General features: G+C 44.6%; 1 protein-coding gene across 1 annotated transcript; it reads left to right on the top strand.

Annotated features, from left to right (window-relative positions):
• The first annotated feature begins 480 nt into the window (after window positions 1-480).
• zer1 (zyg-11 related, cell cycle regulator) lies at window positions 481-16135 on the top strand. The gene is made up of 16 exons (XM_061060613.1): window positions 481-617; window positions 2867-3093; window positions 3205-3355; window positions 6929-7383; window positions 8967-9140; window positions 9249-9363; window positions 10276-10422; window positions 10515-10688; window positions 10810-11025; window positions 11450-11491; window positions 12257-12376; window positions 12482-12597; window positions 13455-13643; window positions 13813-13910; window positions 14096-14198; window positions 15331-16135. Exons 2-16 carry the CDS (start codon window positions 2927-2929, stop codon window positions 15416-15418), a joined length of 2355 nt encoding a protein of 784 aa, XP_060916596.1. The 5' UTR covers window positions 481-617; window positions 2867-2926; the 3' UTR covers window positions 15419-16135.
• Window positions 16136-16418: the final 283 nt, after the last annotated feature.

Here is a 16418-nt window from a genome sequence, read left to right as displayed (position 1 = left end):
GTATCTACTGTATTTATTTATTGTCCATTCTATGTTGTGTGCTGATTGGCTGTATGTATGTATATATTTTACTGCTCACTGCAAAACAAATTACCCTCTGGCAGGGATAATAAAGACAACCTTGAACCTTGAACTCTTGGATCTGCGAGTCTTATCTCCTCAAGGGGTAGTGGTCTTCTTAATTAAGTATTAATTCATTGAGTTTGGACCCCAGTACAGACTGATTACTAATCCCTCTAATGTTATATCCATACTTATTATTTCAATAAACAGAAAGTTCCTGGGGACTAGAGGCAGATTAATAAAATGTACTACATGAGTGTAAAACAAACACAGGAATATGATTATTTAAATGAGCTCTGTAAACCGGCTCTGACAGGTAATTAAGATGACCATTGTTTAGGCTACCTGGACGGACAAATGATGGGAGAGGAAGAAGAGGAGGAAGTGGAAGAAGAAGAGGAAGAGATGGGAAAATGAGGAGGAGGAGTAGAAGTAGGAGGAGGAGGAGTCTGTTTGTTGACATCGGACGAAAACCAAAATCAGATGAGTGAAGACTGGTGATAATACTGAATTTCTCGCCGTCATCGAGACACGCAGCCTCGGCTGAAGCTCAGGTACAGTCCTGCCTGATGTGCCGTGACCTCTGACCCCGCTGACTGCTGTTCGAAGCCTGCGGTTACTCACAGAGAGCTAAGCTAGCGCTAGCCCAGCTGGCTAAGTTAGCTAACACCATACAGTAGCAGGGAAAGTCATCGTTAGCCACAAGCTAACACAGACGCTGAAATGCACTGGTGACACCGTATCGGCAAGTTATGGCTAAACTTAGAATAACAAGTGTTACTCTGTGGTGGTTTGTGTTGCTGTGAGTAAGCAGGAGTACAGCTGATGCCTGTTAGCATGTAGCTTTGTAGCGTTAGTGTTGTTAAAGTATATTATTCTACACAGCAGCTAGCTTAGGAGCTAACTCAGGAGCAGCGCTGTGTCTCCCTCAGGATTCATTGCTGTGTGTGTGTTTTAACTCACAAACTAGCTTTACCAACTCAAAGACAAGACTCTGTATGATATCAGCTTCAACTTAACAGCAAGAGTCGTGTAACTTGATGAAGGAAAACATTAAATAATGTGTTATTTGTGTTGGGATAAGTTGTTTCAAAGTTGCTAACAACAGCAATCCAGGCTAACTTTGCCAAGGATGCAAAGGTCTATTACAGGTTTATTATTGTAGTTAAACATTTGTACAGTAACACGCCTTCCTGGTGATTTAGTAGAAACAGAAACACTCTCAGATTTGCTTATAATTTAAGTTTTTTCAAACTGCTTGTCAGTGGGCTTCATTTTATTTTGGTTTGAATGACATTGATGTAACTGTAAATTATTGTACACACTTGACTAATCCACTTAAATAATCAGTATAAATACTGATGTTTTGGTAATTCACTCAAATGCAACAATCAGACTATTTTTGCGTTTTGTTTGTTTTTACTGATATCATTGATTGATTTCTGCAATAAATGCCAAAGACATTGGTCGTAAGATTCAGCGAATGTGTCCTTTTCCAGTTAAAGCTCGTATCATAAAAGGAGCTTTCACTGGAAAATAAAATGTTGCATGAAAACTAAAAGAACCAGAAGGTCATTCATGGGTTTAAAATTAACATAAACAAAACTCCTAAAGTCCCTGAAATTTATGATGGACTGGAAACTATATGAATTTATCAACCGAGGTCGTAAATATGTTCAATACTGTTTTGATTCATTTGTTTTTTTTAATTATACATTGGGTCAAAACACTCCTGTAACAGGAAGGTGAAGTGTAACACTTTATCTACTCTCATCATACATGGGAGTGAAATGTCGTTCTCCAGAGATACATACAGAAATAAAAAGAGATCAAGATCCATGACAGGATGATAGACGGTTAAAAACAGGGCGCCTGACAGCCTGAAGTACAGGAGTGAATAATAACGCCTAAGAGAAACTGCAGGTGTGATTTCTAGTCTGTAGCCTCTCGGGATGTTGGATAGAAGGAAGTTCAGGCTGTTGCTTAGTCTTGCAGGCCTTGTTCAGTTTGAAGGTTAAGATCCTGATGACCCTGATGAAGGTCACAATCGAAAGGCGTCGGTCTAATAAAGTTAATAAAGTAGATCTTCGTACCACAAGTGTTGCTGGAGCTTTTTGACTTCTTCAAGCCTCTCACCCTCTATTCACCGAGGTAGTTGGTGAAGTGCCAGAAAACCCTTATCTGCTTTTTTAAATGATACAATCTCACTTATTTTAGTAGTAGTAATTTATTTGGGTCCACATATACAGTTTTTATAGGAATATGCATAGAAACAGTAGAATAAAATAATTAAATAACAAAGTCATGTGTACGTCTGTCATGTGCTTTCAAGAAAAGACAAGAAGAAAAGTTTGACCGAAAATGTGTAGGCTGAAGCTTTGGCTTATTATAACCAAACCTTATTACAAATCTTATTATTTTAGGCACTACTAGTTTAGTTATTTTGATGATTGATAGAATTCAAATATCCCAAAGCTTTAAAGTAACGTCTTCTCTTTCATGAGACAGGTGCCTGAGAGAGGAACGCTTCCATCAAAAATGACAAGAACACTTGTGCACATTGTCTAAATTGCAATTTTTGACGAATGAAAACAGAAATAATCCACTATTGGGCGTCTCTAGGACTTCTTTTTGTTGTTGCTGTGTTTTCGGAGCAGGAGTTTATATTGTTTGATTTTTACTAGTATCATAGCAAAGTTCAAAATGCTGGTATTGTTTCCTTAGAATCAACTTAGAAAACCAAGGGGAACTTTTTTTTAAAGAGAAAGAAATCGTCCCTCACTTTAAACTTTCTTCACCACAGGCCTCCAAGGTCCCCTGCTCTGCCCTGTCTGTGATCTGAGCCAGAGAAGAAGAGGCAAACATGGCAGCCAAAGCAGGAGACAACCCCGACAGCCTCATGACTCTGGCGACAGCGTTCTGCCTGAGGAACCTCAGAAAGACGATGTGCTACCAGGGCTCCAGGAACAAACTCTGCCTGCGCTCGGACATCTTCCTCCCCAGTGAGATCTGCGACAAGCTCGTCAACACGTATGTTACACAATCAGATATTTTATGTTTACCTCCAAATTTGAATGTTTTAGTCTCTGATAGTATTACAGATTCCTCCACTGACCATGTGCTTCTTTTGCTTTTAATCAGATATATGGAGTTGGTCCACACAGACAGCAACTTTAAATCAGAGGAGAGTTTCTTCCAGCTGTTCTCAGACCCTCGCAGCACCAGACTGACCCGGGTCCAGCTCAGAGAGAACTTAGTACATGACAGAGATCTGGAGGCCATCAGAAAACAGGTGGGATGCTGCTTGTTATTATGTCCGAATAAAGTCAGAAATCTTCAGTGCAATGTTTTCATTGTTTAGTTCACTTCTACCCTAAACCTTAAACAGAAAAGTCCAATAATAACTGAACTAGTACTCCTAGGAGAGGGAACCTTTTGCCCCCACTTTTGCCCCCACTTTTGACCGTTTTAAAGATTTTTTGGGGGGCTTTTTTGCCTCTAGACGTGACATTTTTGGAGGAGAAAGTGGAGGGACGACTGCTAGAATTTCTGAAGGTCTTAAAGGTCACAAGTAACGCAAAATCCACTTCACCATGTTTCTCTATGCCCGAGCCAATCCCTTCTAGAGAGGGGGCATGGTCAGACACAGCTCATTTACATTTAAAGGTACAGACACAGAAACAGCCTGTTCTGAGCAGGGCTGAAATAGAGGGGTTTATAGATATGATCAAATACAGGATCAGAGTGGATTTAGAACAAGAAACTTCACACACATGTTTTGAGGAGCTCTGAGACTTATTTACACTGCTTGATGAGGAGGAGAATATGTGACCTTTAAATTAAATTTGTATTATTTACTGTTTAAACATCCAATCTTGAAGTTGTTCTTGTTGTTCAAGCAATTATTATTTTCAATCATCTCCTTTAAAAACATGTCTTTGGGTGTTGATTGGATGTTTCTCAAACACTTGTAAAGTATTAATCTGATACCCGACACCTCACCTTAAAAGTGATGTCGGATTGTTTTTGCAATGGTTACGTCATCCCTGAGAGCTCTGAGGCAGCAGCTGTTTGGTTTTCTGTTACCACTCAAACAAATTGTGTCAAGCGTCGATCAAGGAACTGTAGTTAAGGGTACCTGAGGGCGTTGCTGTTGTCTCAGCATAAGGAGGGACACTTTAACCTGGCCTAGTTTGGAGACGGTATTGAAAGTTCAACAAATCCTGACCTTAAACACAGTCGGAGAAAGACTAAATAATATTATTATTCAGAATAAGAGGGTGAGGCCGTATTGTGGTTTTTGAATTGAGGAAGGATTCTCTGTCAAAAGTCAGCAGGGGGACGTGTGTAAAAACAGCTGTTTGTAGCTTGCAGGTGTCTCTCTCTGTGATGTGTTGAGGTCTCTCTCTCTCTCTCTCTCTGGGATGTGTTGAGGTCTCTCTCTCTCTCTCTCTCTCTGGGATGTGTTGAGGTCTCTCTCTCTCTCTCTCTCTCTGGGATGTGTTGAGGTCTCTCTCTCTCTCTCTCTCTCTCTCTGTGATGTGTTGAGGTCTCTCTCTCTCTGTGATGTGTTGAGGTGTCTCTCTCTCTCTCTCTCTCTCTGGGATGTGTTGAGGTGTATCTCTCTCTCTCTCTGGGATGTGTTGAGGTGTCTCTCTCTCTCTCTCTCTCTCTCTCTCTGGGATGTGTTTAGGTGTCTCTCTCTCTCTCTCTCTCTCTGGGATGTGTTGAGGTGTATCTCTCTCTCTCTGGGATGTGTTGAGGTGTCTCTCTCTCTCTCTCTCTCTCTGGGATGTGTTGAGGTGTCTCTCTCTCTTTCTCTCTGGGATGTGTTTAGGTGTCTCTCTCTCTCTGGGATGTGTTGAGATGTCTCTCTCTCTCTCTGGGATGTGTTGAGGTGTCTGTCTCTCTCTCTCTCTCTGGGATGTGTTGAGGTGTCTCTCTCTCTCTCTCTCTCTCTGGGATGTGTTGAGGTGTCTCTCTCTCTCTCTGGGATGTGTTGAGGTGTCTCTCTCTCTCTCTCACTCTCTCTCTCTGGGATGTGTTGAGGTGTCTCTCTCTCTCTCTCTGGGATGTGTTGAGGTGTGTGTCTCTCTCTCTCTCTGGGATGTGTTGAGGTCTCTCTCTCTCTCTCTCTGGGATGTGTTGAGGTGTCTCTCTCTCTCTCTCTGGGATGTGTTTAGGTCTCTCTCTCTCTCTCTCTCTCTGGGATGTGTTGAGGTGTATCTCTCTCTCTCTCTGGGATGTGTTGAGGTGTCTCTCTCTCTCTCTCTCTCTCTCTCTGGGATGTGTTGAGATGTCTCTCTCTCTCTCTGGGATGTGTTGAGGTGTCCCTCTCTCTCTCTCTGGGATGTGTTGAGGTGTCTCTCTCTCTCTCTCTGGGATGTGTTGAGGTGTCTCTCTCTCTCTCTCTGGGATGTGTGGAGGTGTCTCTCTCTCTCTCTCTGTGATGTGTTGAGGTGTCTCTCTCTCTCTGGGATGTGTTGAGGTGTCTCTCTCTCTCTCTGGGATGTGTTTAGGTGTCTCTCTCTCTCTCTCTCTCTGGGATGTGTTGAGGTGTCTCTCTCTCTCTGGGATGTGTTGAGGTGTCTCTCTCTCTCTCTGGGATGTGTTGAGGTGTCTCTCTCTCTCTCTCTCTCTGGGATGTGTTGAGGTGTCTCTCTCTCTCTCTCTGGGATGTGTTGAGGTGTCTCTCTCTCTCTCTCTCTCTCTGGGATGTGTTGAGGTGTCTCTCTCTCTGGGATGTGTTGAGGTGTGTCTCTCTCTCTGGGATGTGTTGAGGTCTCTCTCTCTCTGGGATGTGTTGAGGTGTCTCTCTCTCTCTCTCTGGGATGTGTTTAGGTCTCTCTCTCTCTCTCTCTCTCTCTGGGATGTGTTGAGGTGTCTCTCTCTCTCTCTCTGGGATGTGTTGAGGTGTCTCTCTCTCTCTCTCTCTCTCTCTCTCTCTCTGGGATGTGTTGAGATGTCTCTCTCTCTCTCTCTCTGGGATGTGTTTAGGTGTCTCTCTCTCTCTCTCTCTCTCTGGGATGTGTTGAGGTGTCTCTCTCTCTCTCTCTGGGATGTGTTGAGGTGTCTCTCTCTCTCTCTCTCTCTCTCTGGGATGTGTTGAGGTGTCTCTCTCTCTCTCTCTGGGATGTGTTGAGGTGTCTCTCTCTCTCTCTGGGATGTGTTGAGGTGTCTCTCTCTCTCTCTCTGGGATGTGTTGAGGTGTCTCTCTCTCTCTGGGATGTGTTGAGGTGTATCTCTCTCTCTGGGATGTGTTGAGGTGTCTCTCTCTCTCTCTCTCTCTGGGATGTGTTGAGGTGTCTCTCTCTCTCTCTCTCTCTCTCTCTGGGATGTGTTGAGGTGTCTCTCTCTCTCTCTCTCTCTCTCTGGGATGTGTTGAGGTGTCTCTCTCTCTCTCTCTGGGATGTGTTGAGGTGTCTCTCTCTCTCTCTCTCTCTCTGGGATGTGTTGAGGTGTCTCTCTCTCTGGGATGTGTTGAGGTGTGTCTCTCTCTCTCTCTCTCTGGGATGTGTTGAGGTGTCTCTCTCTCTCTCTCTGGGATGTGTTTAGGTGTCTCTCTCTCTCTCTCTCTCTCTCTGGGATGTGTTTAGGTGTCTCTCTCTCTTGGGATTGACTATTCTGTCCTAACAAATTGAGAAGGACATGTCCCTGCTGTCATAAGCAAACCTAAACTCTGCTCCAATAGTAGCTGATACTCTTGATGCAGTTCTGTCATTGAATGACCTGGTTTTACACTGAACAAGTAAACGGGTACTGAAGGATGTCAACGTTTCCAAAAGCAAGAATCATTTCTGACACTAGTGCTTTTTAGACTGCTTTTTATCGCTGAAGTAATTCTTGACTTTATTTCTCCTCCCAGGACCTGATTGAGCTCCACCTCACGTACTGCAACAGGCTGTCGTCCCGCAGTTTAAAAACTCTGACGTGCTTCAGGGAGACGTTGGTTTCTCTTTGTCTGTTCGGCTGCAGTCACATCTTCTACAGGATGGGCGGCGCCCCGCTCGCCTGTAACGAGGACACAGATGAGGAGGAGGACGGGACCCCGGCTTCTCGACAAGCTTTAGAGACAGACTTTAACTTCCAGGGGTTCAACCGCCTCAGGTTGCTCAACTTAGGTGGTTTGCCGGAAGAGGTGGATGCAGAGACCCTCCTCAAACCCCTGAAGTCCCTCACCTCTCTAGATCTTTCCAATGTTCAGCTGCCGGGGACGGCTTTTCTCACACAGTGGAAAGACAGACTGGCATCTCTTGTTCTCTACAATGTGGACCTGTCAGAGGAGCTGGTCAGCACGGTGGTGGAGATCAATAATCTCAGGTAAGATAAGAAGTAAACTGTCACAATGCTCTGCACACACCCAGGCATGGGAGTCAGAATGTATATTACCAGATGATTGGTCCCTGCTTCTTTTATATTAGTGGCACAGCAAAGATTTTACTCCCATGTGGAAAAAAACACAGAATCAAAAATCATATACAGTTTGCTACCCAGTTGATCAGTGTGCTGAGGTTGTAGAAATGAACACTTACAATAAAGGCCCTGACACATCAAGCAGTCGTCTCGTGTCGCGGCCAAAAAGTTGCACTTGAACACACCACAAAGACTACAGCCGGCGGCCAACCACCTCGTACATTCTGCTCATGCACGAGAGGAAATAACTCTCCATGCCAGCAGGGGGCGGTAGTCCGTTGTTATGATACGAGAAGACCGTTTTCATACCGCTGTCGGTCACCACTCGTATTATAGGTAGCTTACTAATGGAGAACAATGTCTGATAAAAAGTAGAAAATGGCACTGGCGTTGTCAGCTCTTGGTCTTTTCGTGGAAAAAGAAAAGAAGAGGCGGAGGAGACAAATAAGGAGAAACCGCACTACTGAGTGAAAGCATGGATACTACAGTGACATGCTCAAGGGGCTTTCCTGAACCTGTGACGAGAGCTGGAGAGAAATGAAACCTCCCAACAGCCAATCACAGAGACTCCTCTCACTGACGGCTGAAAAAGGCAGACAGAGGACGATGGGTAGCAATGGAGCCGGACACACAGCAAAAACTAGGGCGACGACCGCTCACCGACGCTCCAACTAGGATTGACGGCCGAGGATCTCCTTGGTGTGTCAGGGCCTTAAGAATCTGCCTCCCTTTATGTTGGGGAACTTTAAACATTTCAATTTGAACTTTGTTCACCATCAGTGTGTGAATGTGTAGGAGTGGCCTGCGGTGTAAAAGCGCTTTGAGTAGTCAGAAGACTAGAAAAGCGCTATACAAGCTCAACTCCATTTACCATTTAGCATCATGACGTCAGCTCTAAATCAACAAATGAACTATAACTAACTAATCAGCTTCCCGGTTGAGAGCACACACATCAGAAACATCCTCATCTCCCGTTCAGGGGACGCATTGCTCTCCTACGCTCCGGCCTTTTGAAATGCATGAAGGTTTTTTTCTATTCTGAATTCTCTGGCAGTGAAAACAAAAATGTAAATCTGCTTCCCAGCGTAGGTTATTAATATGTTTTTGATGTCTTGAGTTTCTCAACATGTCGTTGGTTTTTTGTGCTATTTTTGTCGTTCTTCAGTCTCTTGCACGGTTTGCGCGCTGTTTTTGTGTTTTCTACTTTTTAGTGTTTGCTTCTTGTGTATTTAAGTAATTAAAGATTATTTTAATTTGTGTAGCTCTTCTATCTTGTATCTTTATAAAGCTGCCTGGAGAGACTCAGTACTGTACCACACAGCATCATATTACAATACTCAAAGTTCATTGATATCGTCTGACGCCCCTCACTGTCAGAACTGAATTGTTTTTCATTTTAATGTCCCAGTACTTGTCTCTTTCTCTTTGAGCGCCCACCAAACATTTAAAGCAAAGTGTTTCTGTCATTAATGAGACTCCGTGTTCCTCAGGCATCTCGACATCTCGCGGGAGAGCCGGCGGAGCTCAAAGTTCAAGATGACAAGAAAAATCCTCACTGCCATCGTGCAGCGGCTGGTCAACCTGGTGTCTCTGGACATCTCAGGCCACATCATGCTCGACAACTGCACGGTGCCGCACTTTGAGGAAGCTATGGGTCGGCCCAGGTGGGAAACAAACTTTACAATCTTTACTGGATATAAAATAAATCAGAGTTTGTGGAGATTTTATTTTTGCATTAACATCCAGATAATCAAGCTCTCTTTCTGTCTCAGCATCGAGCCGTGTAAGAGCAGCATCTATCCCTTCCAGGAGCTGAAGAGGCCGCTGCAGTTTCTGGGTTTATATGACACCACCCTCTGTAATGTGACACACATACCTGCTTATAAGGTACAGGATATAGAAAGAGCTGCACACACGTTACAGTTCTTGACTTGTTCGGGTGTATTTTGGACATCACAAGTAAAACAACAAAGTCTATAATGTTTTGATGTTCATGTATTTAAATGAGCTGTTTCCTGAACCAGGTGTTGTAAGTCATTATTGCATAAGCATTGATTTCAAAGGAGAATGAGACTTAAAGGTCACATATCCTCCTCGTCTTCAACCAGTGTAAATAAGTCTCAGAGCTCCTCAAAACATGTGTGTGAAGTTTCTTGTTCTAAATCCACTCTGATCCTGTATTTGATCATGCCTATAAACCCCTCTATTTCAGCCCTGCTCAGAACAGGCTGTTTCTGTGTCTGTAGCTTTAAATATGTAAATGAGCTGTGTCTGACCACGCCCCCTCTCTCGAAGGGCTTGGGTGACTGGGGCTTTCTCGCTCCATGTCCTATTATTTACGGTGAGAAGGCAGACTCAGAGGGCAGAACAAACACCTAGCTGTGGGAGTGTCACCCACCTGGGGGAGGGGCTACTGCCCTTTGTGATGTCATGAAGGGAAAATCTCCAAACGGCCTTTTTGAGCACACATTTTCTGAAAAGTGGAGCAGGCAAAAGACGGAGAGGATGAACTTTTCTCGTCATTGGGGGTTTGTAGACAGAGTAGGGACACATATTAGAGTTAGAGAAACATGGTGAAGTGGATTTTACAGAATATGTGACCTTTAATATCACAGCTGGGAGTTGAGAAAGCCGTCCTTTATGTGAAGGAAAATCATAAAAAATTGGAGATACTGTAAGTTAGATTGTGTTAGTTCTCAACTTCCTGTTGAGGCTGGTGCTTTGGGTAATCTTTGGAAGTTCAAAAAAAAGGGATCTATCAAACTTAACATTTACTTGACTGTTGACTGACTTTTTCAGGTGACTGGATCAAAAAACGAGGACCAAGTCCTGAACGCGATCGAGACGTACACAGAGTTTCGTCCTGAACTCGCCCACAGAGCCATCAATCAGCTGTTTGACATCGCCAGGATACAACACTGCAGCCAGCTGCTCCGAGCTCTGCAGGTACCATCAGCTTGAGACTTGGTCGTTCTTAAGACGAGGTGATAACAGGGATTCTGCAGGTTTCTCACTCTGCCCTCCTTGTGTTCTTTCAGCTGGTCATCGCAGCTCTGAAGTGTCATAAATACGATAAGAGCATCCAGGTGACGGGCAGCGCCGCTCTGTTCTACCTGACCAACACGGAGTACCGCAGCGACCAGAGCGTGCGGCTGCGCAGGGAGGTGATTCAGGTGGTGCTCAACGGGATGGAGGAGTATCAGGAGGTCACTGTAAGTCTGGGTCCTTGATTTCAGATATTTGGCCTGTTGGTTTTTTACTTCTTTCATACTAAAACCTTCTTGTTTCTACGCGTTTCCCTCCTCTCTCCTCTCCTCCCTCCCCCCACTCCAGGTCCAGAGGAACTGCTGCCTGACTCTGTGTAACTTCAGCATCCCAGAGGAGCTGGAGTTTCAGTACAGTCGAGTGAACCAGCTGCTGCTGAAGATCCTGGAGCCGGCCCGACAGGACGAGTCCATCCAGAGGATCGCCGTGCACCTCTGCAACGCTCTGGTCTGCCAGGTGGACAACCATCACAAGGAGGCCGTGGGGAAGATGGGATTCGTCAAGGTAACAGCAAGACGAGGGTCTTTTTATTCTTGTCATCAAACATGGAACTGTCTGAAAGATGAAGATATGGTCAAACACTTTCTGGTATTCTGAATGTTTGGAGAAGTGAACCAATCAGAAATGACTAGTACTGAATCTCCCTACAAAAGTCCACGAGATGTTAGAAAAATATTTCTGTTTTGAGGAATGAAATTAAGTCCCTGGCACTTTCTTTAGTCTCTAGTCCCTGCTGAGGCAAAGCATCGAGTACCTCCAAACGTCCCGCTGTGGAAATGCACTTAAAGATTTTTCAGCTGATTTTTGTGCGAGTGGGCTTGAAGTTCTTTAGATTTTCTGTAATTTTCTGTGTGAAGAATGAGCAAACTTGCCTCGGCTGTTCATGTGTTTTAATTAAGTTGGTCTTCCTGTTTTTCCTCCGTCACAGACGATGTTGAATTTAATTCAGAAGAAGCTGCTGGACAGAATGGTGAGTCTCACTTTAAACACTTTGGGTTCGAGTGCCTAATATTTTATTATTTTATGGACACAAGCCTGACTAAGTCTAAGGTGATTAGATAATGTCTCAAAGACGATTCAAAGGTCAAAGGTATCTTTATTGTCCCCACAGGGAAGTTTGTTTGCAGCTGGAGACATACAAATACATAAACAACACTAATAAATCATCCAAACATCAAGTGCATAAGTACATACAACATGAAACATGAAGCCCAGCAGAGATGCTCCAGCATTACGATAAAAATGATAAAGTGCAATTCATACTCATGTGCTGCACAAGCAACACATTGGATCTCTGTTGGGCTCCAGATAACATGAAATAGCACCTGATAAAAACGCTAGATACAAGACGAACAGAGGACAAACACACAAGCTGCCGGTCGCCACAGGAGCAGCGCCCAAGTATGCCAGAAGATACGATACCTTTTGAAACGTTTCCATACGATATGAGCTGTATGAAACATGAAGAGTCACCCGTTGGTCACTGGAGGGGAATTTTGAAGCCCAAAGTTGGCGGTCGTCATATTGAAAATGCTGTCTCGACCTTACTTTCGATCAAGAAGCGGGGCCTAAAGCCTCGAGACAATCATATCAGTCAAGCTCCTAATTATGAAAAAAAAAAGTACCACCTGTAAAGTGTATGCCGACAAATGAACTACTAAGAACAAAATGAAAGGGGGGCTGGTAAAGATCAGATGCTGAAGGATTCTTGATTAAAATGTTTGTTTGTCCTCAGTGTGATCAGGTGATGGAGTTCTCATGGAGCGCTCTGTGGAACATCACAGACGAGACGCCCGACAACTGTCAGATGTTCCTCAACTGTCGGGGCATGAACCTCTTCCTGGATTGTCTACAGGTGAGTCCACATGACCGAGCTTTACCTGCTGCTGTGTTTTAACCTCGTACTTTAAGAGTGCTGCTGCGGTTTTCTCACCTCTCCTCTCGTATGGTCTTCCTCCAGGAGTTTCCCGACAAGCAGGAGCTGCATCGCAACATGCTGGGGCTTCTGGGGAATGTCGCCGAGGTCAAAGCACTGAGGCCACAGCTGCTCACCCCACAGTTCATCACGGTGTTCAGGTAACCAGACTCTTCAAACCACCTCACACCGAGGTTTTAATTAATCAGGAAACGGATTGTTTTAGTACAGTAAACACAAGACTCCTGACTGTCAGACACTCTGGGTTCATGGCAGGGTCAGATCCAGTTTGTAAGCACTCAGTGAAGATGACATAGCAGAGGACACATACCATTTCATACCTGCTGCACCTCAACAATGACGCCATGGTAACAGGCCTCCAAACACAGGTGTCAAACAAAACAAGATAATTGCACCTTTGTCATTTTTACAAAGCGCACGTACGAGCCCATTAGGATGACTAATCATGTAGACGGGCATGCCCTCCATCTTATTTATAGCACTGGTTGAACTCGTTTTTGGACGTGTGTTCGTTGGGAAGCAAGAGAGGTGGGGGGGGGGGGGGGGGGGGGTCAATACAGTATCATTTTTGCGAGGCGATATATCGATTCATGGCCGACAAGTATCAATATTTTTATTACATTAATAGCAAATATGCTTTTTTAATTTTTAATTGGTGAAGGGGTTGCACAATTCATTTTCAACAAGTTGCATTTTTCTAAATTTCCGCAGTTGTACAGCAGCTCAGTTGGTAGAGCCGTTGTGGGTTCTATCCCCGGCTCCTGCAGCAACGTGTCCGATATGTCCTTGGACAAGACACTTTACCTAGATATTTTCAGGAGTGCAGATGTGAAAACAGCTTCACTGTAACATTTCCACACAGTGTGCACAATGTTGATAGGAAAAACAAATAAATCCAGTGCGCATGATGTGATTTTCAAACGTCACAACTCGACTGTGTTTCTCGTTTGTGGTCCGAGTTGAACACTTCTCTCCTCTCTGTTTGGTGCTCTGACAGTAACCTGCTGGACAGTAAGGCAGACGGCATCGAGGTGTCGTACAACGCGTGCGGCGTTCTCTCGCACATCATGTTTGACGGGCCTGATGTCTGGTCGATGGAAGAGCCAAAAAGAGACGCGGTGATGGACAAGATGTGGGACGCCATCCAGAGCTGGGACGTCAGCTCACGACGCAACATCAACTACAGGTCTGTCAAAAACATCGCGTCATGAGCAGAAAGGTGTTAACTGAGCCTTCGATTGCTCATTTAAGCAATCGAAGTTATAAAGGATGAAACATCAGTTATGATGTATGATGGGTTGCCAAGCTGCAGAGCCGTCAGTGTTTGAATTTTTAAATGGACTTTGCTCTCTCAGGTCATTCGAGCCGATCCTGCGGCTGCTACCTCAGGGCATCTCGCCTGTCAGTCAGCACTGGGCCACATGGGCTCTGTTCAACCTGGTGTCAGTTTACCGTGAGTATCTGCCGCCCTGGAGGTGTTAAAACACACTCAGCGTTTAATGTTTACATCCTCAGAGGTGTTCAGAACCGTCGGCAAATCAGAATAAAACTGTTCACTGTTCTGGCTAAGTTTCTAAATGTGACTCCTTTTAACCTTATTAAATAATCTCACACTCTTTCTGCCTCTTCCACCCACAGCGAGTAAGTATTGTCCCCTGCTCATAAAGGAAGGAGGAATCAGTCTTCTGGAGAAAGTTCTGGAGCTTGAGAGCTCACATCCAGAGACCAAAGACATGGCCAGGTAAGACCGACAGCTTTGAGTGCATCACCGTCTTAAACCTCTTCTTACTGTACTCTCTGTATCTCGTCTAAAGGCTCTGTGTGCCAAGATCAATTCTGTTAAAAGATGATTCAGTCTTAAGTTGTGCAGCAGGAAGAAGATTAAAGGGATACTTCACCGGTTGAAACATGAATCTGTATTGACATTGGGTCATACATGTAGTAGAAATGTGAGATAAATTTTTAAGTTGGTGCCTTCTTTTTGTTTTTTAAAGATTTATTTTTGGGCTTTTTGTGCCTTTAATGGAGAGATAGGACAGAGGATAGTGTCAGAAATCAGGGAGAGAGAGAGAGGGGAGAATGACATGCGGGAAAGGAGCCACAGGTGAGATTTGAACCTGGGCCGCCCGCTTGGAGGACTACAGCCTCCACACATGCACTAACCACTGCACCACCAGCGCCCCTGAAGTTGGTGCCTTCTTGACCGAGAAAAGGCAGAAAGTGTAATTTTGGATGAAAGACACCAACTCCCATAATGCACAGCAGCCGCCTCCTGTTCCTCCATCAGCCTCAACTGCTCGTCGCTATATTGCGGCTCGTAGAGATAGCCATGAACATCCGATTCAGAATCCTCTTCATCCATATCAGTTTGAAGTTGAAACATACTTTGTTGGTTCTTAGCAGCTTTCTCCACGGAGCCTGTTAGCATAGCTACCAAGCAAGATGGCGGACGTTGCGTTTAGGTTCTGGGAGTGAGTTCCCACCCACTGATCTGTGATAGGTCTGTAGGTCATCGTCCCCCCCCTCCCCCCTATGGGCGGGTTGAAAACATGAGGAACTAGTGATGTAGTTTCACCCCCTATAACCAGAGCAGCCTCTGATGACGCAAAGGAGGCTCCTTTTCAGACAAGAAACACGGAGCTTTCCTGTCTCAGGGGAAAATGAGGACGGGATGCACGACCATTCAAAAATCCTACCAGGTTTCTAATGATACAAAGTATCCCTTTAACATGAAGAGATGCCCTTCACTAGCAGACTGTTTTAACTGTAATTATAGTTCAGATGTGGAAAATTAGAAATTATTTAACCATCTCTGAAGCTCTCGGACCAAACCTTACCGTCTAGACTGACTTTAGAATATTTTATTTTTTCAGCAAAGTTATGGAGCAATGTGAAAACTTCAAAGACGACCCAATGGAAACAAATCCCGGACAGGACGTGAACTACGGACAGAGAGGCTGACTGCACAGAGGAGCCGCGATTCCCAGCAAACATCAAGCAAAGCAAGCTAAGGCCCCTCCCACTGTCATCACCACAAGAAGGGTCACTCGTGTGCGTTATTCTTATTCCCATCATTCTTTTATTTAGAGCAGAGACGTGTTTCTGACCCTCTTCACAAAAACGTAATATATGACACATAGGACTTAAGATGTGGTGCATGGTGTTTTGTTGTGGGGGGGGGCGGGGGGCGGGCTGCACATCTCTTCTGTTGGGATGGGTTTGTGGGGGTGGGTGACTGTTATCTCTCAGTGTGTGTGTGTGTGTGTGTGTGTGTGTGTGTGTGTGTGTGTGTGTGTGTGTGCGTGTGTGTGACGAAGATTTAACGACAGAACAAAGCATACACAGTTATGCTCGGCTTGGTTAGCTGTGTAACGTTGAACAAAAAGGCCGCTCGGCGTCCTACACCGCCGCCAGAGGCTTCACGCCGCTCACTCGCGCTCGTGGAGCCGCTCACATGTACAGTGAATTTTAGCCATTATGTGTGTAGGCTGCAGAGAAGCATCACACCGATGTTAGTCGGGAGAGAAGTCTTCCCAGACCTCGTGGCACAATGACGGACTTCTTTGTTATATATGTAAATATTCTCTGTTTGTCTCATCCTTTTACTGTGTGTCTGTTTTTTAATATAACTGTAAACACTCATGAATTTACTCTGTATTTAAATCTGTTTAAGTTGGACTTGGCTCATGGTCAGTGTTAGGAATCTATATACAGGAGAACATCTGATCATTCACATGGAGTCTGTTCCATCCTGGATGCTCTGCTCTTTCAAGGGTCGTTTTTGATTTAGGTAAACCATGCCTCAGTTTTTTTTTTTATTATCCGTCATTTAAACATAAAGAATTAGAAATACATCATGTGTCCCAATGTGTGAGGAAGAGGCGGGCTCTGGAAAACAAACACAGATCCATGAATAAATGCTTTTCTATTCTCAGAAGAGCTTCACTTTCCTGCCGACATT

Source organism: Labrus mixtus, chromosome 17, assembly GCF_963584025.1.
Source record: "Labrus mixtus chromosome 17, fLabMix1.1, whole genome shotgun sequence".
Lineage (NCBI taxonomy): Eukaryota > Metazoa > Chordata > Actinopteri > Labriformes > Labridae > Labrus > Labrus mixtus.
This window is presented reverse-complemented; position numbering and strand designations above follow the sequence as displayed.